Source organism: Brachycentrus maculatus, unplaced genomic scaffold (genome assembly GCF_059751285.1).
Source record: "Brachycentrus maculatus isolate JH-2025_06_01 unplaced genomic scaffold, ASM5975128v1 h1tg000005l, whole genome shotgun sequence".
NCBI lineage: Eukaryota > Metazoa > Arthropoda > Insecta > Trichoptera > Brachycentridae > Brachycentrus > Brachycentrus maculatus.
The window spans coordinates 1,294,768-1,320,825 of NW_028280760.1; the positions used below are offsets into that span (position 1 = coordinate 1,294,768).

At 33.0% G+C, this 26,058-nt stretch overlaps 2 protein-coding genes across 2 annotated transcripts in view; both read left to right on the forward strand.

Annotated features, from left to right (window-relative positions):
* The window catches only part of LOC148313793 (myosin-IIIb-like), a 76,307-nt gene extending 67,894 nt beyond the window's left edge, over positions 1–8,413 (forward strand). Inside the window, exons 15-21 of the mRNA XM_088256608.1 lie at positions 531–696; positions 1,078–1,300; positions 2,273–2,413; positions 2,494–2,627; positions 3,415–3,599; positions 5,573–5,713; positions 7,887–8,413. Of these exons, the coding sequence (XP_088112734.1) occupies positions 531–696; positions 1,078–1,300; positions 2,273–2,413; positions 2,494–2,627; positions 3,415–3,599; positions 5,573–5,713; positions 7,887–8,280 (1,384 nt within the window). The 3' untranslated portion in view covers positions 8,281–8,413. The remainder of the gene's footprint in view (positions 1–530; positions 697–1,077; positions 1,301–2,272; positions 2,414–2,493; positions 2,628–3,414; positions 3,600–5,572; positions 5,714–7,886) is intronic.
* Positions 8,414–18,388: 9,975 nt separating this feature from the next.
* The window catches only part of alpha-Catr (alpha-catenin related), a 148,575-nt gene continuing 140,905 nt past the window's right edge, over positions 18,389–26,058 (forward strand). The window contains exon 1 of the mRNA XM_088257695.1: positions 18,389–18,424. Within this exon, the coding sequence (XP_088113821.1) occupies positions 18,389–18,424 (36 nt within the window). The remainder of the gene's footprint in view (positions 18,425–26,058) is intronic.

Consider the following 26,058-nt stretch of genomic DNA (forward strand, 5'->3'; position numbering starts at 1 on the left):
TTTATAGAGGCAAGGTGATTAGTCCCGCCTTTCAGGCACTAGCCCAAGGTAATATTAAATAAATATTTGGAAGCAACACTAATATTTATTTTGAGCCCCCCTGGGAATCAAACCCGGGACATCCAGTTTGGTAACCAAATATGCTAACCACTATAGAGGCAAACAGATTCATATTATTAATGATCAACTAAACCTTGCATCAATTTGATGCAGTGCCCTATACACCATTGGGTGCAGTTAAAGCTCAGTAGTAATATTAAATTTTATACTTTTTCACTTAATTAATTTTATCAGTGACTGGAATTCATTGTTCTATATAAGTAACATCCTTATATACAAATAGCTTTGTCATTTTTGTGGAAAAAGCTAAAAAGTTGGCGTTTTATTTCTCATATAAAATACAGCTTTACCAAGAAACATTGATGAATGATTCCACTAAAACATTTGACACAAAATACCTTTGAATTTTTTTTTTTAATAAAATGAAAATTTCTAAATTATTTTTCCTTATTGTCCGTCTATGGTTACAGGTATAGTTTCCTAGCATTCAGCTATGACGAGAAGGTGGAGCCGAGCCGCAACACGTGCCGATTGCTCCTCATACGTCTCAAGATGGACGGATGGGCCATTGGAAAATCTAAAGTGTTTTTGAAATATTACCATGTGGAGTTTTTGGCCAAGATTTATGAGGAACAGGTTAGCATTTTATATTTTTTTACAATATTTCTGACCCTTATCCACACCCAATGGTGCATAGAGCACTGCGTCAAATTGATATGATGTTTAGTTAACTTTAAATTTTATAAATGCTATGTAATGGTCCAGTACTTCAGGTACTAGTCCAGGGTAGCATTAAATAAATAGTAAAAAAATAGTAAAAAATTCTTGGACTTTTAGAAAACCTGGGACTTTTAGAATAATAGCCAAATGGACTGACCACTACACTATAGAGGTGAACTAGAAATCTATTGTTTGCCTTATTTTTACCCAAGAAACCTTCTTCTTTGCACAATCTCTCAATAAAAAATCTCTTAAAAATAAAATAGATGGATCTCATGAACTCGTGTTTTTGTTCAGATCAGGAAGATAGTCCTGGTGCAGGCGTGCGTCCGTCGCTGGCTGGCCCGCTGCCGCTACCAGAAGGCCCGCTGGCGGATGTCCACCAGCGTTGTGACGCTGCAGAGGCACGTGCGCGGCTGGATCACCAGGAAGCGCCTGAGCGAGCGCCACAAGCAGGCCGAGCGGGAGAGGGAGAGGCAACGCATCGCGGAGGCCGAGGCCCGGAGGCAGCAGCTCCAAGGTGGTCATCATAAAGACATCTTTTACCTAACCCTTTGGTTACCAGGATTATTGGTGTTACTATGTCAAAAAAACATAAATAATTCAAAAGTAAAATGTGTTAGACAATTTATAAAAACTCCATTGTTTTATCTTCAGCTTTTAACTAAATGTAAGCAACATTAAAAAAAATCACTAAGAAGTAAATGCTGCTCACTTACACCTCCTTTTTACGCAGTACGTATATCACTGGAGATCAAACAACTCGTTGATATAGTTATAAGGCAATTGCCTTAAGTGTTGAAAGCAATAGTGTAGGGGTGCGTCTAATTAACAAATATTTATTGTTATTTTTTTTAGTTATGTAATATATGTATTATAATTGTGTCAATATCAATTCAAAATGTAATTAGTTTTCTTCTTATGGGCATTTTTTATAGAGATATTTTGAGTGGGTCTTAAAAACAGTTTTCACAGATGGCGCATTTATCGTATTATGCCAACCCGAGAACTGCTGGCGTGTTTCAACTTGTTTGGGTTACTAAGATAAACAATTCAGCTGAGCTCGCCAGTTGCTACTTGACGCTTTTTATTGGAAATTCTTCGACGAGTGACCAAATTTTATCTCTTTATTTTTTATTGTTTTTTTTTTTTAATATAGTTTTATTATTTTTGATAATGAGATTAAAAAAAATTTTGCTTCTGTTTTGTTCTTTTGAGCTAAACAACTTTTAAATTAAGTAAACTCTGAATAAAAAATTGAATGAACTGATATTTTAAGTTCTATTTTTGTGGAAAAACCCGAGCATATTTGTATACAAAGTAATTCATTGTATACAAATTTGTAAGATAAGTACTTTTTTTTAAACAATTTGGTGTCATCGGCAATATATATTTAGGCGAGGGTTAAACAGACTAGCTATTTTTGCAATGTTATAAAACAGAAAACACCTCCAGAACAACAGGTTTTCATGATCCTTTCTGTACCTTCCAGGAGCCGATGCCAAAGCCAAATCAGCCTTTGCGAAAGCCAAACTCATCAAGCGGATGTCTTCTCAGGACATGATATACGGTGAGGAGTCCAACGACAAGGAGAATGTCAGTTCCAACAAGGCCGCAGTCATCATACAAAGCCGTAAGTGAGACATTAATGAGGACAGTGTCAATTAAATAATCTGTGCATATTAAAAAATGTTTTGTCTTTGGTGACTGTAGATTTCCGTGGGTACACCGTGAGAAGGAAGTGGAGCGATCGGATCAAGGGGAGACACCAGCGGGGCCCAAAAAGGCCCGCCCCTCAGGCGCCTTCTCACGAAAGACAGGCCCAGCTTATTATCTTCTCCAAACAGGTGAAATCTTTCTTTCCATTCTTCTTTTTACTTACATCTTCACCTTGAAGATAGGCAATCATCAACCATTCTCTCAAGTTGCCAAGCCAGGATATATGCCTTCTTCCTATGCTGCATTTATCGTACACTTTACCATTTAATATAATATGTATAACTTGGCATATCTCTCCTGTAAAATCTCCAAAGTACTCTTGCTTTCTTATCATTATAGTGTCAATAACTTGTCTCTCTTTTCTACAACACCTTCATATTGATAGTTAATATGGACTGAGAGTCCTTATACAGCTAAACAATTCTAGGTACCGTAGAACGGGGCTACTCGAACTTTGATGTCTTACTTGAGCCCAGTACAAAAAAAATATTTGGATCTGTGTTTGATCTACAATAAGGAATGTATCGACATGATCATTGTTTCCCTGACATATTGTCGCGATACATTAATTATTGTAGACCAAATACAGATTTTTTTTTTGTACTGGGCTCAAGTTACGCATCAAAGCCAAGTAGCCCCGTTCTACAGTACTTAAGTAATAATTATAAAATGTGTAGTAATAATTATGGGAGAAAACATAAATGAAATAACATTGAATTGTTGTCAAATAACATTGAGTGCATTGTTATAAAAAAAATGCCATAACAAGGCGAAACCACTGTCATAAATTTTATTTTTATGTGTTTTTAAAAATAAAATACAATTTATTACACTCTAAAAATCAGTGTATGATTTTAATATTTAGTACCTATATAAAATGTGTATTATATCATTTAACATTTTGTCCATTTGCAGATTCACAATGCCAACCAGGATGTACACAAGGTGATGCGGCGCAACAAGCCCGGAGTGGCCATGGAGGAGGTCCTGCCTGTCCCCGCTGACTATGTTGCCCCGCCCGGGTTCTCCCTGATGTCGTCCCTCAGTCGCAACGATCACGATGTGGAGTACCTCCAGCCCGATGGGCACCCGCTATCCAGGTGATTGATTCGATAGTAACAAATGAATAAAACCATAGTTTTGTGACTGAAAATAGTTGCCTTTTTTGCCAATATTATAAGTGTCTCAACTTGAGATGAAACACCTATGGTTTTTTTTTTGTATGAAAGAAGATGAAAGTCCGAGGTTCTTAGGGATTACAACCTGGTGTTTGGGTGTCTTGAGTGATCACTTCATAATGTGTATAATGTTCCCAAAGGGCGTCAAAATAAACATCAATGATTTTTCCGTACAATATTTACTTTATATCACCCTGGACTGGTGATATCACTCAACACGCAGAACTGACCACCTTGCTTTTATGTAATTAACAATCGAGAAAAAACAGTTTCAACGTGTTGCAGTGCCCTACGCACTAATGGGTGCCTAAGGGTAAAAACAAGTCAAATTCAAGAAATATCTGCATATTTGTGTTGTCTGATTTTTTAGGACTTTAATTGCAGTGTGTATGTGTGTGTATGTTTTTTTCAAATCCCGATCTCTATAAAATAGCCATAATTACTTTCGTTCATTTATGCGTGTGTTGAGTACACACATGAATGCGTATGTATTTGTGCTTTATGTATAACTGTTTGACGTGTGTGAGCTTTATTAATTATACTATAAGATCTATTTGTATGTATAAATTGATGTAAAAATTGTAATGCTCATGAAAGGAAGATAATTTTTCAATTTTATACGGTTCATTTTGTTTATTACTTATACCTGTTTTATAATGAAAATTATACATAATTGTACTTTTAATGCTGCCATTTCGGACAAAACCAACATGTATCTCGTACGAACAGTCCATCACCAGAATTTGATGATCCAGAGGAAGATGTAAATATATCCTGTTGGGACTTGCCTTTATTGCAAAAGGAGAGTCGAATGCGACCTGACAGGTATTTTAAAATGTTATCTAATCATTTTTAATTCTCTTCAACAAAAACTGTAGAAAATAAGTTAAAACATATGTAGTGTGGAATATATGCAGATTTAATAAATAATAAAAAAAACAATAAAGTACTTTTATTAAATTTTATTTATTTTTTAAGAATTTAAATAACGGTTCATATGAGGCTTAAATCTATTTTAGGCACAAATTTAAGGATTTATTAAATTATTTTTAAACACAAACTTTGAAATTAAACAGTTGCAAAAAAAACTGTTTATACATACTACGTATAAGTATATAAAAAAGGGCCGAATTGAGGACTGAACACATTTATTGTCTGCAGTGATAGAATAACAGTATCTCACTTATGTCATGTTTATGACTTAAAATATTTGTCAAATACCTTAATAACCTTTTATTAGTACTAAGGTAGTCATAATATTTGTGATAAAAATTCTCCGGCCTTATCGGTGCCATTTATTCAACAAAAGATCCATTGTTTCGGTATCAGAGTGTGGAATCATTGATGTGGATCATCTAAAATTTAGATGATCCACATCTAGACTCTAAATGATCGGATCTTATCCACCTCTGATTCAAACAATACCTTTTGGTATTACGGTGAGGACTGACCGGAGTCATTTCCTTGTAACATAACACGTTACGATGCGAGCATTGGTATAGTCAGTACAGCGAGCCGAGCTCAATCCAAATACTCCATCCGATTTTCAGATGCTGGCCGCGAATGTTACGTTACAACGAAATGCTCCGGTACTCACCGGAGCATTTCGTTGTAACGTATATACCCCACCTTTATACTAAAAAAACATTTTCAAATGCAACATATCCATTTTTCGGTAAGTTGTCTCTAGTCATATGACGCTGTCAAAACATGCATCTTGCTAAGCAAGTAGGTATACATAAGCATATACAGCGCAGCTTTAAATTTCTCTTTGTTTACATTTTTTTCATGTTTTCGGATAAACTGGCAAATGCATGTACAAGATTTATTTTCACCATCCATCCTGGAAAATCGGGAGTGTACAGTACTTTATATAACTTGTCTGTTGTTCCTAGATTTAGTTCACCGGATGACAGACCGGTGGGCGTGTCCAGCAACCTCACTCTGGCGGAACGGCAGCTCTCCTCGGCGTGGCACAACGTCCTGCCCATTGCGCCACAGCGAGTTCCCCCGCGGATGAGAAGCAGTTTAGTCAAGTGAGTTCCATGTGGCCAAGTAGCGTGCGAAATGTACGCGAGACCTAATAGCATTTGAACATGATACAAAATCTACAATGTTCCATAGTAAAAAAAATTGTACCTAGCTATATAATCAAAGGGATAATACAAAATTGTTGTATAACCATATCAAGTCACTTCCAGTACGTGGAATGTTGTGTTTCGATATCATAGTTAAGCAACAAACTAGTAAAAAGTAAAAAATTCTTTTAATACACAATTATGATACTCGCTTCACCTACAACGAAGGGTTGATGGTCCCAAATGGTGATGGAAGTAGAATACTTATATAGTTCTGAGCGTTTTTAAATTGCTACCGGCGGAGACAAGATGTCAAGATTTTTTTGAAAAATAACCCAAAGGTAGAGCGGTTAAATGTCATAACTATTTGTAGTAGAAATATTAATACATTGATTGCGGGAAATGCTTAAAAGCGTCTTTTACATACTGTTAGTAGAGAGCGAGAGTCACTTATAAACATTCTATTTGCCTAGTTTTGGTAGAGCGCGAGAGATGCCAAAACACATTTTACAGATCGAAATTAGGTTTCCGGTTACTTGAGATAAGTATACTGAGGGTCTCAGTATATTTAAGTTTGGGATTGATGAAAAAAACACCCGATAACAATGTGTTAATACTTTTTTGCTGCTTTTTATCACTTAAAATCTTTTCTTATATATATTTCTTAATTTCTTTTACTCTTTATCTTGTTTTTCCACCTATTTTTTTTGGTTTAAAATTACACAATCAGTTTCATCCAAAAGTGTATATTGTATACCCACGCACAAGTAATAGCTATGTGGGATTTTTGTTTATGTTATCATAATGCGTGGCCGTGTCGTCATTACTCATGATAGTAAAATGACTAACAAATGATTTATCAAACGAGTATTAGAAAACCCAGTGAAGACACATGACTAAATTTCAAATTGTAAATGTGTTTTCTGGAAATATCCAAAATTAAAAAAAAAATACAATGGCCATTTTTTTGGTTTGTCACCTTGTCTCATCAGCATTGGTATATAGTCCGAAACATCAACAAAAGTACTAACCGACATTTGGCATAGTAAATCAAACGCGGTTATCCGCAGCTGCGCATGGCTACGCGACCCGCATGGACCTTTTTGTGCTCCGCACAGCTTGTGCTGCCGTGGATAACTGGCTTCTCATTATTTGAATAAAAATAGCTCACAATAATTCATAGTATTAATATTTATACAATATAATTTTTTTATTAGCTATCAGATGGGTGATCTAAGAAAATAGGTAATTTATTACATATTTTCATAAAAATAATTTATTTTATATGTTTTGATATTTCCTCTAGGGACTCGTACATATTAGCAGTATCAACCTTGCACAACTGAATACAAGTATGGGTATGCAACTCCGTGTGCCCTAGCCATTGGTGCTATTTTGTTTATGCTACATTCCTCCTTAATTTCCTCTCCTAAGTTCTTCACACTAAACTCCTTTGTTTATGTCATCTGTATCTCATGAAATGCATCCCATAGAGCAATGCATGGAAACGGTCCAGTATTAACTTGATCGCTTATTATGCGAAGGCGAGGTGATCAGTCCTACGCTCTAGATTCTTGGATATACAAGTCATAATTGATGGAATTAGATGAAAGTAGGAGAAGAAGTTCAAAGTGAGGGACAGCACTGCTATATGAGATTTTATAAGAAATGTACAAAAATAACAGCAACCCTTACTAGGGCACTTAAAGGGTTGCATAATCAAACTAGTTGTATTACTCAGACTCTAATAATGATAATATTTAATTTAATTTCACTTGGTAAATACCACAATTGCTAAATAGTGGTATTTACCAAGTAAAACTTAAATTAAAAATGGATAGATATTACCATAATGTGACTGACGAATCATTTAATGAAACTAATGATAATGTCAGAAATCATCTGAGATAAATCTGGATTTTCCATTGTTGTGTTGAGATCAATCACAAATGTATATGTAATGTACAAGATGTGTACGTCCGTATGAGATTATGCTAACAGCACAGGGGATGGTCTACTAAGTTAGTTAATACTAGTCCTTTTCAGGACCAATCTATCTGTTACGATGCTAACAACAAAAAAACACCCCGCAATTTTTTCAGGATCAATCTAAGAGTTTGTTATTTTCCAGTAACAAAATCAACGAGCTTTGCAACAATTCCGGGTGGAAAGCGACCCCTTCCAATCAAGACCGCCACGACCCTTCCGAACTCCGGCACTCTCCGGAAGTCCTCCGGGTTCACAATCTCTCCAACATCCCGCGCCCCTCGCTGATGGCCAGAGACAGGTCCATAGCAGAAGTGAGTCTGCAGGGATCCCCCAAGGAGCAGCTCGAGGAGGAGGATGACATCAGCGGGCCGTTCAACTTCCGGCAGATGCTGCGGCCGACCCGGGGGCCCACGGAGAGCCTGCGGAAGAGAAAGATACGCCCCCCGGCTAAGCAGTCTGTTTGGAATTACAAAAAAGCTCCCGACTCTAAAGAACCGACCGTTTCGAAGGTGTCGTATAGCAAGCGGTATTCTTAGGGTATTCTTATTTTTATTGACATCAAATCAACCCTTTTTCAATAGAAGATAGTAATTAAAAAATTGACAGTCATAAATGCAGGTGTTTTAATTTAGCAATCTGACCTTACCAGCTAATTTGTTTACTATCATCAGTTTGTAATTCTCTTCAATGACAGAAGAAATTGAAATAATTATAAAAGTACTATTCGCCTTCTGTTAATATAGTAAAGCTAATTTATTCCATAAAAACTTTACTTTGAATTTTGCCATAGTTCAAAACTATTTCATACAAAATATTCAATAATTGTAGGAAAAAATGTTATTTTGCAATTGGAAAAAATATTTTGCAATGGTAATTTTGATGTGTTTTTGTTTTTTGTTTGTTTTTTTTTTTAATTTTCACCAAATTTTAAAAACAAATCGAAGACAAATAACAACACTGGGATGCTACTTAAATATTTTATAATTTTGTTTTTCATTATAATTTTAGTCAATTATTATAGTTTGATAAAAATCTGTGATTATGTTATTTTTTATTATATAGATTTATTGCTGTTGGATGTAAGATTTAAAAAAAATAGTTTTAAATAATATATTATTTTATGATGAAAAGCATCTCAGTTGTGTTTTGGCCAGTCAATTTACAATTTATTTCTCATTATTCATTAAAAATCAAATTGACAAATTCATTAAAGTTTATCTTTAAAAGGGAATAAATATTGAATTAATTAAAAAACCTTTTTTATTTGTAAGAATATGAACAGTAAATAAGATGGCCGATAATGGCATAATATTATTTTACTATTGAATGTCCGCCTCCGTGGTGTAATGGTCAGCGTGTTTAGCTACCGTGGTGGAGGTCCCGGGTTCGATTCCCAGGGGGGGAGGTGAAAATAAATATTAGTGTATTAAATAATATTATTTAACACTGTAATATTATTTAATATTACCCTGGACTGGTTCCTGAAGCGCAAGAGTGATCACCTTGCCTTTATGTAAGTAATGATCAAGATAACACTGCGTCAATTTGATGCAGTGCCCTATGCACCATTATGTGCGAATAAGGGTTATAAATAAATAAATAAATTGAATGTTTGCAATAATATTTTTAATATCTTTATAATTTTGTTTAGATGTATTTTAAATACCAAAGATATTGTGATTTTTATAATTTACTTAAATAACTATGTATAAATATTTTTCGAGTTCTTCGAGTAAGAAATATTTGTGTGTAAAAGGATTAGGAGACAAGTTACAAAAATAGATTTTTTATTAATGTTTATAAATTTTCTTTTTATGTAAATTATTTGAAAATGAACTACGCAGATAATCCTATAAAATAGAAGCGTTGTGGGTTATTCTTTCCACTCGATTACCATTAAGGAAAACAGGATATAATTTTTTTTATGGAGCTATGTTTTCAGAGAATATTTATTAAAATTTTAATAATTAGTTTTGGAAAATAAGAATTTTAATCCTGGATAACTTCAAATCATACATTCTCTGTGATAATCGCAGAGCAGACACCTTTGTAACGTGTCAACCGTAGTTAATACATACATTGTTTGTGCGAAACGCTTAAAAGCGTCTTTTACGTGCTGTTGGTAGATAGTAGGACACGTTTATAAGCGTTCTATTTGCTTACTTTTGGTAGAGAGCGAGAGACGCTAAAACACAATGAATCAGATACAGATCGGAATTGGGTTTGTGGTTACTATACTGAGTGTCAGGCAGCAGACTGTCTGAGTATAATTAAGGTCGGGGTTGATGAAAAAACTGCCTGACAACAATGTGTTGACAGGTTTTTAAAATATACATTATTTTGTCTTTTTCATGGGTTACTAACAATCAAATTTCTTTTCTGAATCTAGTGAGTTTCCTCAAGAAACTTGTACATATAAATTACTGCGTCAAAATCACAAGTATGTTTATGCAACCCCGAGTGCTCTTATTTCATTTCCTTTCTCATATAGCGGCAATCTCCTTTGTCTTTATTCCTTCGCTTACTTTATCTGTATCCTATCAAATATATTCCATTCCTAAAACCAAGAATCTGGATCGCAGGACTGATAACCTTGCCTTCATGTGATTGCATGGGATCAAATGAGCATTGAGTTGACTCAATGGGGCACCCTTTGCACCATTTGTGTGTGAATTATATCCAATGAAAAAGAATCTATCAAATAACCTAATAAACTAAATGTCTAAAAAATACTTTATCAAAAATTTTACTTTTTTCGGTTTTAGTTATTCAAGATCAATTTGGAAAATGTGAAAAGGTCATTTTTGCAACTCTTCTTTCTTTTCCTTTCACGGATAGCTATATTTCAATATAAAATACTTATCAGGAGTCAGTTTTCAAAAGTGGCATATCCACTTTTAAAGTTTGGCAATATACAACCTTCTTATATTGTCCTTGTAAAAAGTCTGTCAAGAGTGTAGATAGATGATTTTAATGCCGAAACTGTTCACTGTCTTACATATTTGTCTTATTTTGATAAAACTCTCAGGATTTGTCGACTTTTGAAAACTAACTCTTCATACTAAGTTACCTAATATTAAATATTTGTCGGTCTTTGTATTGAGTGGTAAGCGCATTTGGCTTCTGTACTGGAGGTCTCGGGTTTAATTTCCAGGAAGGTTAAAATAAATGTTAGTAATTTTTTACTTTATTAATGTATTTATATAACACATTGTTTACAGTGTGCACATATTTGTGCGTTTCAGAAGCCTTATGCTGCGGCGGTGTGCACATTTTTGTGCATTTCAGTTACCTTCAACTTCATTTATAAAAAACGCATCTTAAACGTCTAATTTCATGTCATATTTGCTTTGCTATGTAGCTGATAGATGTCACTAAAGTACAAAAATATTCATTCTGTCATTCTCTCAATGTGATCTAATACCGCCCGCGTCAAATTACATTTCATCAACAAACTTCAATGTTACCAATGTCTTAATATCACCTTTGACATGAAGCGCAGGACTGATCACCTTGTCTTCGCGTAATTAACAATCATAACAGTCTTGATGTGATGCAGTGGGTTATGCATTATTGGGTCCAGTTGAGGGTAAAAAGAAGATAAATATCAAATATATCTTTCAATAATTTCCAATTTTTGGTGCCAACCTTGGGTTCATTTGTTTAAATATTTAAATAAACATAACTAAAACCATTCTTTATACTCTCTTTATTATTCCTATTTCACTTTGTGTAATACTACTTAAATACTCTACGGTTTCGGAATAACCATTACATCATTAGGTAACTATAATTAAGTTACTATAATTTCATGTAATTTATTAATGAAAATTGTAGGCAAAAACACTTGTGACTAAAGTGAAACTGCTTTGGTAACCTATTTATATGTAACAAAAATTATTATTATTATTTATTGAAAGAATGAAAGAATATGTAGGAATCACAATGGGAAGAAAATAAACGTAATGTTAAATTTAATTGTTTATTTAATATGGGTCTTCTTCCTGGCTCCATCCCAGCTTATCATCCTTACAGACTGCTGGGGTCAGCTCTCCTCGTCCTCAGGTTGTAGGTCCTTCTGTCCTGGACAAGGTAACCTAGGCCATGCCTTCGAATCATGTTATCTCTCTGCAGCACCCATGAATTCTTTGGGTTCCTCGAGATAACTTTCGAGGAAGATTATTTATTATGGGCAGATCTTTAATAATTGCTTTATTTATTTCTAAATTATCCAAATGAAGATCAGTTTTATTTACATGTAAATTTTCATTTCATTCTCTTTGCGTAATACCTACTACTGAAAGAGATTGTAAGTAACAATACATAAAGTGAAAGATGAATAATAAGGAGAGTGTTATATTACCACAAAGTTAATGATGGTTTTAAATTATTAAAAAAATCACCATAGTTGTTAAATAATAAAAAATAAAAGACTCTCATTTAAGCAGTTACCATTATATAAATAAATTATTAAATATAAAAATGTTTTATTTAGAAATTAATGTTGAAACAAATTTATTAATATATATTACCATTAAAAATCTTTGTGTCTTACATTAATTATTTTTAGACATAATTATGAAATTGTCATGTGATTCTGTGCCAATGAATTAATAAATTAAGATGAAAAATTGTGTTTCCTTTAAAAACCTTCCCCTAAAAAATCAGCAGGTACTCTTTGTACAGTGATTAAATCATTTAACTTGAAAATATTTAATTCCGATTTCAATTATCGTTGTCGCCAAAATAAATATTGAAATACAGTGATATCTCAAAGAAAAGAATTATTCAAAGGTAAGGAATTAAAAAAAAATAATAATAATATTTATATATATATCGCTCACTCCTTTCAAGAACGTCATAAATCAAAATACTTGATTTTTCAGGAGAACGATTTTAAAGTTTAAAAATATAACACAGTGTATTAAAAATAAATATCAAACCACTTATTGAATTTTTAACTGTGCAACAGATCTTTTTAGGTTAAACCTGAAGGTTTTTTCTACATTTGAAAAATATTTAATTTATTTATAAAAATAATTAAACAATACATTTTCTTCAAAATGCAAAAACAACATTTTCTGCCCTGTAGCGGGTAAATATTAAGTTAAAAATATGCCTCTTTTGCTGGGATATAGTACATTTTCTGGGCATTCCGAAAACATGCACAACTGGAAATTGACGATTTTTGATTTATGACGTTCTTGAAAGGAGTGAGCGATATATATATATATATATATATATATATATATATATATATATATATATATATATATATATATATATATATATATATATATATATATATATATGTATATATATATATATATATATATTTATATATATAAATATCCAATATATATATATCCAATATATACCTTTATTTATATAAAAAAATATATTTAAAAAATATATATATGCGTGGAGACACGTCTGGCCCCTCGCGCAGCCGGTCGCTTACTGAATTGTTTGTTTGAGAGTACTCCCTTAAGCCAGCAGTTCTTTTTGATTCCGTGACTTACATTTTTCAGGACGTCGTTAAAAATAACGCATAAAGCAACGACCAATTTGTTATGCGTTACAACGCAACAACGATACACGTAATTCATTTCGTGCAAATCAGCACTTTTTTTTCAACCCGGTTAGTAAATTCCGGATAATAAAATAGGGGTCTATTGTATATTAATAATTGAACCCGCCATAATTCGGTAGCATTATCAAACGAAGAAAAGGCCCAATAAATTGTAACTTATTTTTTTCTAAACCCAGGTGACATTTGATGTAATTGATTTTTTTTTAAGACACCGTTTATGTTTTAAAAAACCTGTTTTTCTTCGAAATAAAGATATGGTTTTTGAAAAGAAGAGTTATTGAAAGGTAATTTTAAAAAATATATATACCCGTATAAAAATACTTTTTCAAAATATTTTATAAAAAGGTCAAATTCCAATATACGTATATAACTATTCTAAAAAAAATTGGGCGCGAACACACGTCTCCAAGGGTTCAAATCCTCAGCGCGGTTGAGCGTGTTAGGATTTGAACTCTTGAGACCTATGACTTAATGTCATTTTTTTCATGATAAATTTGTATAACACACATGAGATTTGAAGCACTCTCGACGGAAAGATGCGATCTGTTGTTCGCATTTTCGAGCTGTTATTTATTAAATTAAATTATTTATTAATTTATTAAATTTAAAAAAATCAACATGTAATACCACACTTTATAGAAACGTAATAACACATGCGTCTTTTGGTTAAAAGAACTTGGATTAGTATGCAATAAAGTTGTACAACCTGCTTCCGTTACCAATAAAGTCATTAATAAAGAAATTAAGAAAAAAAGCTATTCATAAATGGATAATTGAAGTGGGTAGATTTAGATCAAATCTTTCAGCCATGCCGTATTTGATTGTATGTAATGCTCATATTAGTTTTATAAATAAGTGTTATAAAATGTGCCTTCGGCACGGGAAAATTCGGTAGGGGACATTATTGTTATTTGAATTAATTTGAGTTATTTGAATTGTGTCTGATGAAATACAAATAAAAATAGAATATAATAAGTATGTATTTCATATCTATTGTTTATGTATCTTATGACGACTTTGCAGAACAACGAATATCGTGAAGAATGTTTTGTCATCTTGCATACGGTGAAAATAGAGGAGATGCAAAATAAATTAATTAATTAAATAAACAGATAATAAAGGATTAAAGTAAGCTCAAATCAATATCTTTGAATGAACTGCGTTATAACATTTATTTATTTATTTGACACTTTGACGGGCACCGGTGGCCGACACAAGGCATTTCAATTGCGTCTCGTCGGCCACCGGAGGCTCACACTTTGTACCTTATATTGACTTTATATGACTAAATAAGGTACGAAGTGTCAGCCTCCGATGGCCGACCCAATTGAAATGTCTTGTGTCGGCTACCGGTGGCTGACACTGGCAGTCGATATGTTAAACATATTACATACATAATTCACATACAAAGTATTCCCGTTGAGTAATTTTCATTACTCCCCGTGTCCCAAAATATTGGGACACTAGGATTAAGGTTAACAAGATTTTAATATATACAATAAAGACAAAAATAAGAAAACACAGGGAAAAGTATAAAATATAAAGCATTATTACTTTATATTTTTGCATTCTAAAAAATACAGTAAACAGGCATTAAAAAAACATAAGGTAAGAAGCATGTTTAAAGGAAAAAAAGAGAAAATAACAAATATCTTCCATAAAGCATTTCATCATAAAGTTATCATACCATAGCGATATCTTTGAATGAACTGCGTTATAACATCTATATTTAATTTATAACGTATATGTATACGTATATGTATATGTATACATGTGTATATCGTCCTGAAAGTTCCTGAAAACTTTTGCTAAAAAAGTTTTCAGCGCCGTGGGTATTGTCTCGCATTCAAATAGCCCGCAAAACGCCCCTTTTGTCGTTGAATATTGTTTTTATTAGATGTTCTCGCGTGTAATTTATGAATAGACAAGGTGCTGCTCCGGGCAGGGCGGGAGGGGGGCGCGGGCGGCAGTGCGTGGGCGGGGCGGCCATCGGAATGGCGCCCGAAGATCCGCCAGATTACAATCTACCCGAAATAAAAACGCGAAGTATCGAACAAACGCTGCTGCCCTTAATAAAACAGGTAATATTACGCGCACATTTATGCGTCCCTGGTTATCCGCGTCCCGTTCGCGTCAAAACTCGTCAGATCTTACGTCAAAAGCTGTCACCAACTGTTGTCACTAACACCTTCAGTATTTCGCTAACTTTTACATTCTCCTTTGAATATACCATCAAAATACCCATCCTAAACCTCGCTTTTAAGTGAAACCATGTGTGATCAAGTGTCTGCATGTCCGTTTTTACATGATTTTTAATTTTCTTTCCCGTTTTCGCGAACGGCGAACATAACCAAGAATATGTTGTTATTGGGAAAGCTTCTCGCGTATAAATAGGCCACTAGACAAGCGCGCGTGTTGTTTATTTTCCTACCGTTTTGAATATTGTTCAGCGACCTCGATGAACTGATCGCAAACGTCAGCTGAAAACATCTCGTCAATGAGTTGGAAATTTTGCATTTATTTTACAGTTCGCGCCATCGCTGAGTGCAAACTGTTGCACGCTATCAACGGCGACTGCGTCGAACAATTTACTTGTATTTATCAATATCATTCAACACTTTACTATTTTTTCAAATATCAAATCACAAAAAATATTAATCATTCATTAAAAATACATTAAATGACGCGGTTCGTTTATTTTTAAAATAACAAAAATAAAATATTTAATGAGATATTTTAAAGTAATTATTAATAAATATTAATTATTTTTAAACAAACTTTAATAATTTTTTCATTTAGAACTTAATTACTTTATTTTTTACTTTATTTTTCCGAGTTTTTTTTTACATTAAAAAGACAATGTTTATTATTTGAGGTTAGTTGTGATAAACCTTAAAACGTTTGAGAATTTAAGTTATTTTCACAATTTTAACAATTATATTACGTGCATTATTATTTTATGAAGCCTTTTTTACATTAAAATGACAATGTTTATTATTTGAGGTTAGTTATGAAAAATCGCATTACGTTTGAAAATTTTTGTTATTTACTAATAAAATTGAATGAGATATACACATTTCATGAAAGAAACTCGTGTTTAATCTTAAAACTGAGCCGAATGTGAATGATATTTGATTGAAAATTATATTAATTACCTATGAAAAGCCCCAAAAACGTCTAATGTAATCACCGTTCAGCACCATTTTCAGAATTTATTTCATGAAATAGCATCATAAATAAAAGATTTTAAATGTATATTTTCAAGTAAATTACACACGTGCGTTTTAAATGGTTGAATGTAAAAAGGATTTGTTTGGTTATGTGAAACGGCGATATTTTCCCGAACGTTTGGTCGGACACGAGGCACGACTGTCACTACTTTCCCGCGGTCTCCCGGAGCAGGGCAGGTCGACTCGCGGCCGCGGTCGGTGATTGATCGCCCGTGATGCGCACATGACTGGCACAATCCGCACACGAGGCGCGCGATATACTGGCCGTCCGGATGGTGACGCGTAGGAACGGGGGATATCGGTTATTAATGATCGAAATGTGACGAGTGTCGCGTAGAAATGTGTGCTCGCCGAGCCTTATTGAATGCCGACAGAGGAAAATTGAATAACATCATTTTCGGAGAACTCCCAGAATTATTATGATTGATCTAATCGAAAGGAAAAGATAAGATTTTCCAATACATACGCACACACATATTACACATAAATAGATATGTAAGTTTAAATATAATATATTACATTTTTAGTTTTTTTTTTTACGATATTTTTACTTAGATGAACTTGCAACACAATACGTACTAAATCAATTTGAGATGAACCATTTATCGTTTTATATGAAAGAAGATGTTATGGTTGACGGTATATAAACTTCACAAATTTCTCAAGTGATGGCGCCACAATCAGTCACCACTATAGTCGAAATATAACAGCATATAATAAATATAAACGACGAAATGAAAATATAAACGACGGCCAAAAAATGTGGAGATTCCCATTAAACGTTAAAAAAAGTCTATCTAAAAATCTAACATGCACATTTATTCTTATGAGAGATTCTTTCAATTCTCTAAGAGTCCTGAAAAATCTTGAAAATCATCTTACAAGCCGACGTTTATTTGATGATAATTGAAATTTTCTATGAAACAATTATAAATGGCATCGAGTTACACAGCTAGCACGAAATCGAGTGTTTCAAATTACGGGTATTACATATGTATTTAAAATATGAAAAAACAAACACTGATTTTTCAAAATAAAAATTCGTGTCAATAATACCCCACAATAATACAAAACGAAACAATTGACACGATTTCAAAAAAAGTTTACAATTTAGCTGACTCAAATCAGTATTTGATTTCAATACATAAAATATGAATTTGGAGTTCTTAATTAAATGTCCAATCAATAAATAAAAATTACATATGGTGTGTATTTTAAAACAATCCCCTAATGTCTCTCTCCGTTTACTTATATCGACTTAACTATCCCCTATTTTCACCTTATACACTATGACCAAACATTCAAGGGCCAGTATACGATAAATCACAACAAAATTTTCTAGATTATATATTAAGATTAAAATACCTTTTTTTTAATTCTTCGAATTAATATATGGTTTTGATGGCTAAATCTTACGCACGATGACCAAACACTATCCGCTGTTCCGCGGATGTTTAGGAAAACGTTAGAAAAAGTAAAAGGGGGTAAGAAAGGCGGCGGTGTTCCGGGCCGCGGTTGTCCCGGCCTGGCCGTCCGGGCGGCGGGTGGCAGTATCGATCAGCGGGCGGCGCGGGGCGCCTCGCTCCCCGCGCCGCTCAGCGCTGCAAGTGTCCCGCGAGCCTGGCGGCCGCACGGTCGCTGTGCCGCACATCCCCAGCACCATACACAACCCGCGAGTCGCCACAACATGCCCGCGCCAGGCGCCTCTCCAGCGGGCCCGCTGCCCGCGGCGCGGTGTTGTCGCTTCAGTTCCCTCGTGTTATAGGTTATATTGTGACTCGGTAAATACGACGCGTTATGAGATAGCCAGGCACCGGCACAATGGGAGACGTGGCCGACTACTGGAGGTCTAGCCAGGTGAGCTGTCAACCCCGACTCGCTACCCCCGAGCGTGTCCTGTCACGCTGCGAGCCTTAGCGGGAAATCAACAACCTCCCGATATCAATGACCTCTTATTTACCATTTATTTCGAAAACAAAAACAATCTATATATATATATATATATATATATATATATATATATATATATATATATATGTATATATATATATATATATATATATATATATATATATATATATATATATATATATATATATATATATATATATATATATATATATATATATATATATATATATATATATATATATATATGTATATATATATCGCTCACTCCTTTCAAGAACGTCATAAATCAAAATGCTTGAATTTTCAGGAGAACGTTTTTAAAGTTTGAAAATATAATACGATGTATTAAAAATAATCATCAAGCCACTTACTGAACTTTTTACTGTGCAACAGATCTTTTTAGGTAAAACCTGAAGGTTTTTTCTAGATTTATAAAATATTTAGTATATTAAAAAAAAAACAATACCTTTTCATCAAAATGCAAAAACAACACTTTATGCCCTGTACCGGGTAAATATTAAGTTAAAAATATGACGCCTTTGCTGGAATATAGTACATTTTATGGGCATTCCGAAAACATGCACAACTGCAAATTGACGATTTTTGATTTATGACGTTCTTGAAAGGAGTGAGCGATATGTATTATAAAAATCTAAAATTTTAAGTTAATCGTAATATGTTTTCATTAATTGATTCGGCAGTCACTTTGTGGTAAAATCTATCCATTTTTAAGGTAAGTTTCATTTAGTATTTACTAGGTAAAATTTAAATTATTAAAAATCGTGATATATTTATTATCATCATCGTTTTTTGCATTTACATTAAAAAAATAATATCATGTTGATTGGGATTGTGTTTTAAAACGTTTATTCTAAGGGTCTAATTTTCGATGTATATTTTATATGTATAAACTACATAATAATATAGGATGATGAACGGAACACAGATGTAAAAATATGTAAAAGAGGATGTAAAAAAATAGCATTTAAACAGCTAAATAATTTCGCATATTGAGGTAGTATGTTTTCTAGTGTTGGAAAGATTGATAAAGATAAGAAAGTAGAGTAAAAGCTGGGAACAGAACGAATGGTTTGGAATTATAATAATTTATCTTAAGATGTTTATTCACACTGTTTTCAATAATCGTAATAAAAAATAAAAACCGTAACGTATTGTTACAATAATTTATATTACGTCGTTTATGTTTGCTATTTTAAACAACAACTAAAATAAGTAACGTTTCGTATTTTACAATAATTTATATTACGCTTTTAATTTACACTCTTTTAAACGCAAAAATGAACGGCGTTACATATATTTACAATAATTTATATTCCACTGCTTTAATAAAAAAATAAACAACATTATTATATAACGCTGTTTATTTTTTCAAACTCACTATTTTTTTAGCAATCTTTTTCAATAAATTTGCTTTAATTTGTGATTCGTTGTTGGATATACGGCTGCTTCAAATGGGATTACAGGATTATAGTGTAGGTTTAAGGTAATAAATATATTGAATATTTGATGTACTCCTAGCTAGGAATACATTCAAGTGTTCGGTCATTAAAATCTACAGGTTTTATTTTGAAATTTATGAATTCAAGTGTGAGAAAAATATGTCAAAAAACATATTTTATATTTTAAAGAAAACAAGAAAAATCGCAAGCTCTAAAACTTGCGATTTTTACACCAAGCTAACTTGGTATTTTCATGCCGACAATGCTCATTTATTTTAATGACCAAACTTTCAATCTAAAAAAATATTAATGTTAATGTCAGTTTGTTCAAAATCTTAGTAATCTTGAATCTTAAATCTTAGTATGAACAAGTGAAGAAAAAAAAGTAAAACAAATTTATGAGGTGAATGCGATTGGTAATTAAAGCAATAGAAAACCGAGGAATACTTACGAGGCATGATCAAGTATTTCAAATACTTGAAAGAGGTCATGTCAGTGATTGAAATAATTGGTGGGTATGGATGAGGATGCACGAATTTAGAAAAGGCGAAGATTGTTTGCAAATACAGATTTGTGTGGCGTTCTATTCCTCTGCCTACCCCTGTGGAGAAGCGGCGTCATGGTTAGTTAGTTAGTTTAAATCTTAATATTACAAATTGAAGAAGCAATCAATGACAGTATAAATATAGGATAAACGGAAAATTTCTAATACAAATTTTGTATTATATTTCTTTTAAGATGCTCCCTTTTCTGTCTCTTACACTACATCTCTCTTATTCTTTATTTTTTAAGAAGTTTTATTGCTATCGCGTGTACGGTGTTGCACGCGCAATTTTCTTTACTGTATATCGTTTTGTTAAAAATAATCATTAATAGCTTATACCTAGAAATGTGTAATACATATTTTAAAAGCAAAGATTAAGTTCTGTTAGTGTTTGCAAAGTATATATCATATTATATATTAATAAAACTTAATATGGCGAATATTTTCACGTGCGTGGTGCTTTACTTTTTATTAGGTAATACTCAAATAAATTATTTCCCATTCCCGAATTTTAAGGCTTTGTTCCCGAAATAGGCACACGAATAAAATCTAAGGTGCGCTTTGTCAAAACTTTATACGTGCGCCGCTTTCCCAGTAAAAGCTCCATCCGGGAATTCAGTGATACGCGAAAGTTCATGTTTTCATAGTTTAAATGTCAAAATTTAATTGGCTAGTCGTAACCTTAAAGTACGCGAAGGTAAACACGGCAGGCTCTACTAACGATTTCTATTAATGCCAATTTAATTCCGTTCGCTCAGATTCCACTCGGTAATGATAAAATAATTCTTATATTTAAGGTTAAAGGGTACAGCGGGGTTCATTGAATTTTAATCGTTCTTTCAGCGGCATATTTTGATATTTTTCAAATATTAACGTCTTCGAAATTGCCTTTGAAACCTGATATTATAACGAAAATTTCGTAAATTAAAAGAATCAGTAGGTATGTTGTTTTTCCACTTTTATTTTATTTGCCCGATGATCGGGTGTCATCGATATCGACATCATCGGAATGATGAATTTTGATCGTTCTTTTTTTTTTAGAGGCAAATTTTGATATGGTTTCTAAATATAAACGTATTCAAAATTGCCTTTACAATACGACATTGTAAGGAAAATTTCATAAACAATAATAATGTAGTTTTTTTCATTTTAATAATAATGTACTTTGACTTTATTTGAACAGTGATTGGGTATCGTCTTTACCGACATCATCAGTCTCATGATGTGAGTAACAACGGGAAAAAACTACAATGGAATAAAATAACAATTGAAAAAACTATGAAGCTGTTGTTTTATTACATAAAATGCTATTCTACTAGTATTATATAATGGTTATTTTTTTAAAACTCATATCGTTTCATGAAAATTCTTGGGAAATATCAAATACACCCTATACGTGTGCTAATAATTGCAAAAAATATAGCACAATGACAGATCAGGTGTGAGTGGTGTAACGGGTTTTATTTAATCAATTTTTCACTGTTATATCATAAAAATGGCAATACGAGTATATTACCAAAAAGTACCGAATCAATTAATGAAAGTATTTTTTTTGTATTTTAAAGACATCGTTAACTTAGTGGTACTCTGATGAATGATAACGAGAGTGTTGAAATAATTTTTCCAATATTGTGCCGGACTGACAAACGTGTTTGTTTTATTAATATATATTTTAAACAAATAATTTTAATAATTTAAAAAATAATTTTAGTGAAAAATTACGCATCGCTAATTTTTATATCGAAGAATATACTTCTTTAAGACAATTTTACATTTTTTCATTAATTGATTCGGCAGTCACTCTGCGGTAAAATCTATCCATTTTCAATTAACGTTTTACTTGGTAAATACCACTATTTCCTAAAATCTAGTGTGACACGTGTTTCGATGCATTCCGCATCATTTTCTGTGTTTTTTCACGCCATTTTGGTGTTTGAAAATGATGCGGAATGGATCGAAACACGTGTCATAGTAGATTTTAAGAAATGGTGATATGTACTAAGAATCTTACATACGAAGGAAAAAAATTAAGGAATATTTTACAACTTTGTATCGGAAAATATAGAATTTATGTTCGTGTAAGAAATAGCATGGTTGCGTCAGTAATAAAATCAGAAAAAAATCTCTCTGTATCTATATTAAGAAATATTGATACTAAATGGTTACTGATCCTTGTTTAAGATAAATAAAAGAGTATAAATAAATTGCTTAGGATACTGTCTTTTTAGATTATAAAGGTTTTCCCAAAAGTGGACATGGTTTACTTGAATTTTCAGGCCTCGTGTATTACAATAACGAGACCTTTTCAGTTATCGAAACGCACAGTTAACAGACACGCGATTCGTAACTAAGTTAGAAGTTCTCTCATGTTGTGTGGTGCTTAGAGGGAGGGAGAGCGAAGGAAGAACTCGGCTAGATGTCTGTGGAAATGTAACCGTTACGGAGAAGGCCTTTATTTAATTTCTCGGGAAATAAAGGAAATAATATCCGAGAGTAACGCGAGCGAAAGGGGAAGGAACAATCGTGAAATGTCAGGAATATTCAAGTGGCAGTTAACAAAAGGGCGAATCAGCCAGATACGTTTCAGAACTCGATATTTTATTGAGTACCTACTCGGATAATCTAGTATTGCTCGGTGAAGAGGTCACCGGGCCCCAGTCATACAATTCCACGCAGAATTCATACACGAGGATGTGTTTTAAAAGATATACTGCGTGTTACATTTATGCATGAAATTATCATATCTTGAATCTTGAAAAAATCATCTTCTTCTTCATAAATGTTGAGATATTACAACCATATATGTTGCTGACAAAGTAACGCACAGTTTGTGAGCAATCTTTTCAATTGAAGCATAAATCAAACATCCTAAATTTTGAGTAATGTGGTTGTCAATCATGGATTAAATGGTGAATTTTACATAGTGAATAAAATGATCACTTAAATCAGCTTATGACCGATATAAAGCCTTGTGAATGCCCAGTTATACATATTTTCCAACTGCGTTTAAATATAAATATTTAAAAAAAAAACTTGATATAAATAATTCTTAATTGTAGGAAATCTACAATTACTGAACAAAAATTTGATAACACAAAAAATGGTGTTTTACTTTATATTAGCACTTTTAATCTTATTTTATTTCTGATAATATCTATTGTATTCTTGCCAGTGCCCTTTGCTATAACCTAAAATATAATGTATACCCACACATAGGCCATGCCTTTGTGAGATCTTTTTTTGCATTAACATTTTTTAAACTTGTATTTACATTATATTGTGAAATACAAAAGAATTTAAAATAAAAAAATTATAAAAAATTTAACTTCAACCCATTTGGATAGTATATGTAATGATGAAAAGAAGTGAAATGTAAACAAATTTATAAATTTAAAATAGTTGGAAATTAACCTGATTTAAATTAACTGATGCAAAAGTAAAGTACAGACGTATAAAAACAAACAAAGAAAAATGTACGATTTAAGCGCAATTTTAAATTATAATAATTTTCGACGTTTCCAATAAATTATTTTTTATTAATAAATTGTAAAAAGCAAAATTGAAAAAATAAACACATGCTGAAGGAGAGTAAGGTGAGATTAATACGACCTGCCAAGACCGGTCATGACATACGGCACAGAAAGTAGAGCTGACACCGCGAGAACAAAAAGCCTTCTTAGGACATCCAAAATGAAGACTCTACGACCCATTGTAGGCCTAACACTTTGCGACAGAGTAAGAAACTGTGAAATAAGAAAAATCTGCGAAAATGAATATGTTGTGGGATGGGTAAGAGAAAGAAGACGTTTCTGGAGAAATCATGTTGGAAGAGCGAGTTCGGATCGAGTGGTGAGGACAGCAGCGGACAGCTAGCAGCATAAGAGGTAGCAGACCCCCAGGAAGACCACCTAAACTATGGTGAGATCTGGTTATCCACCTCTCAGGAGTGGACCGGAGAATGACAGGACATAGACCTACATAAAGAAGAAGACAAAAAGCAACGTCCAAAAAGATATTTCTAAAATATATAAGAGTTAATCTATCGAGGTTAGTTTTTATTTTCTGTTTTCAATGTTGAGACCATGAGAGATTAGTCTAAGGGATTAGACTTAGAGCCGATTAAGCTTTTAAGGAACTGTTGACGGACATCAATAGACCTTGATGTAATAATAGTAGAGATGTGTTTGCCATTTTATACTATAACATTTGTTAATACGTCGGAATAATCGCCGGGTGTTTATGAGAAATGTATGAATGTAGAAGAGGCACGTAATGTTTGCAAAGACAGTGAGTTATTTATGGATGTGGCCTTCATGGAATAACATGATGGTTTCAATGTAAAAATAAAACATTTGTAGATTGACAAAATACCATTTTTGAATTTACACGACTAGTTTCGAGAACTACAAATGACGTCACCTGTTGATTGGAATATCTGTAGTTCTCAAAACGAGGCGTGTTAACATAGATACATTAAAAAATGGGTTTCTACAAGTGTTTTATTTTTTTAAAATATTTAAATCAGCAAGTTATATACTCATATGTCAATTGTTGATTTATTTCACTAATGGTCTTAGCTCTGTCATAAACAATTTTCTTTGGTATAGTTTCACGAATGAGTATTTTTAGATGTGCCATTGGCACAGAAAAACTTCTAACCCTTATCCGCACCCAATGGTGCATAGGGCACTGCATCGTATTGACACAGTTTTTATCTTGATCGTTACTTACATGAAGGCAAGGTGGTCACTCATGCACTTCAATGACCAGTCCAGGGTAAAATTGAATAAATATTAGAGTGTAAAATCACTTATATTTATATTCAACCTTCCCCCTGGGAATCGAACCCGGGACCCCCAGTGCGGTAGGTAAACACGGTTACCATTACACCACGGAGGCGGACAATAACTTAGAGAGGGCACATTATTGTAATTTGTATGATGAAATATAAATAAATATTTAAACTAAATATTCTTTACCTCCCCTCATAAAAAGTAAATTATTTCCGTTTCGTACAAATCCCATCTGAAATTAATAACGGTGCTCAATTAAAAAGCCAATTTGTATTAGCGATCTTTCATAACGAGTGTGATTTTTGGTGAGCGTTTTAATGGCGCGGTTTCATAAATTCTTTTTGGCCATTAACGAAAAAGGAGAGTGGAAGCGTCAGCTGCAGCTAACGAGACAATATTTCACAAGGAGATACTTTATGATAATGAGATATTTAACTAAAAAAAACTGCTTCGCTTCGCTGTGAAAGCAACTAAAAATGCGACGTTATTCACCCCATTAAAACCAGAACGACACTATCGAGTTTTATTTAACGCCGATGCGTTCGTAAGCTTTTAAGCTGAAAATATCCAGACTTCCATATTCTTCTTTATCATGTTGAGGTGTCAAAATTTAAGTTGCTTAGAAGGAACTGGGAATTCATTAAGCGATCGCCTGCGCGGGGGGCCAAACGTGTTTCCATGCGCAATTTTGGAATTTGAGTTTTTTTAGAATATATCATTTTTTAATTCCTTACTTTTCAATAACTCTTTTCTTTTAAAAACCGTATATTAATTTGGAAGAAA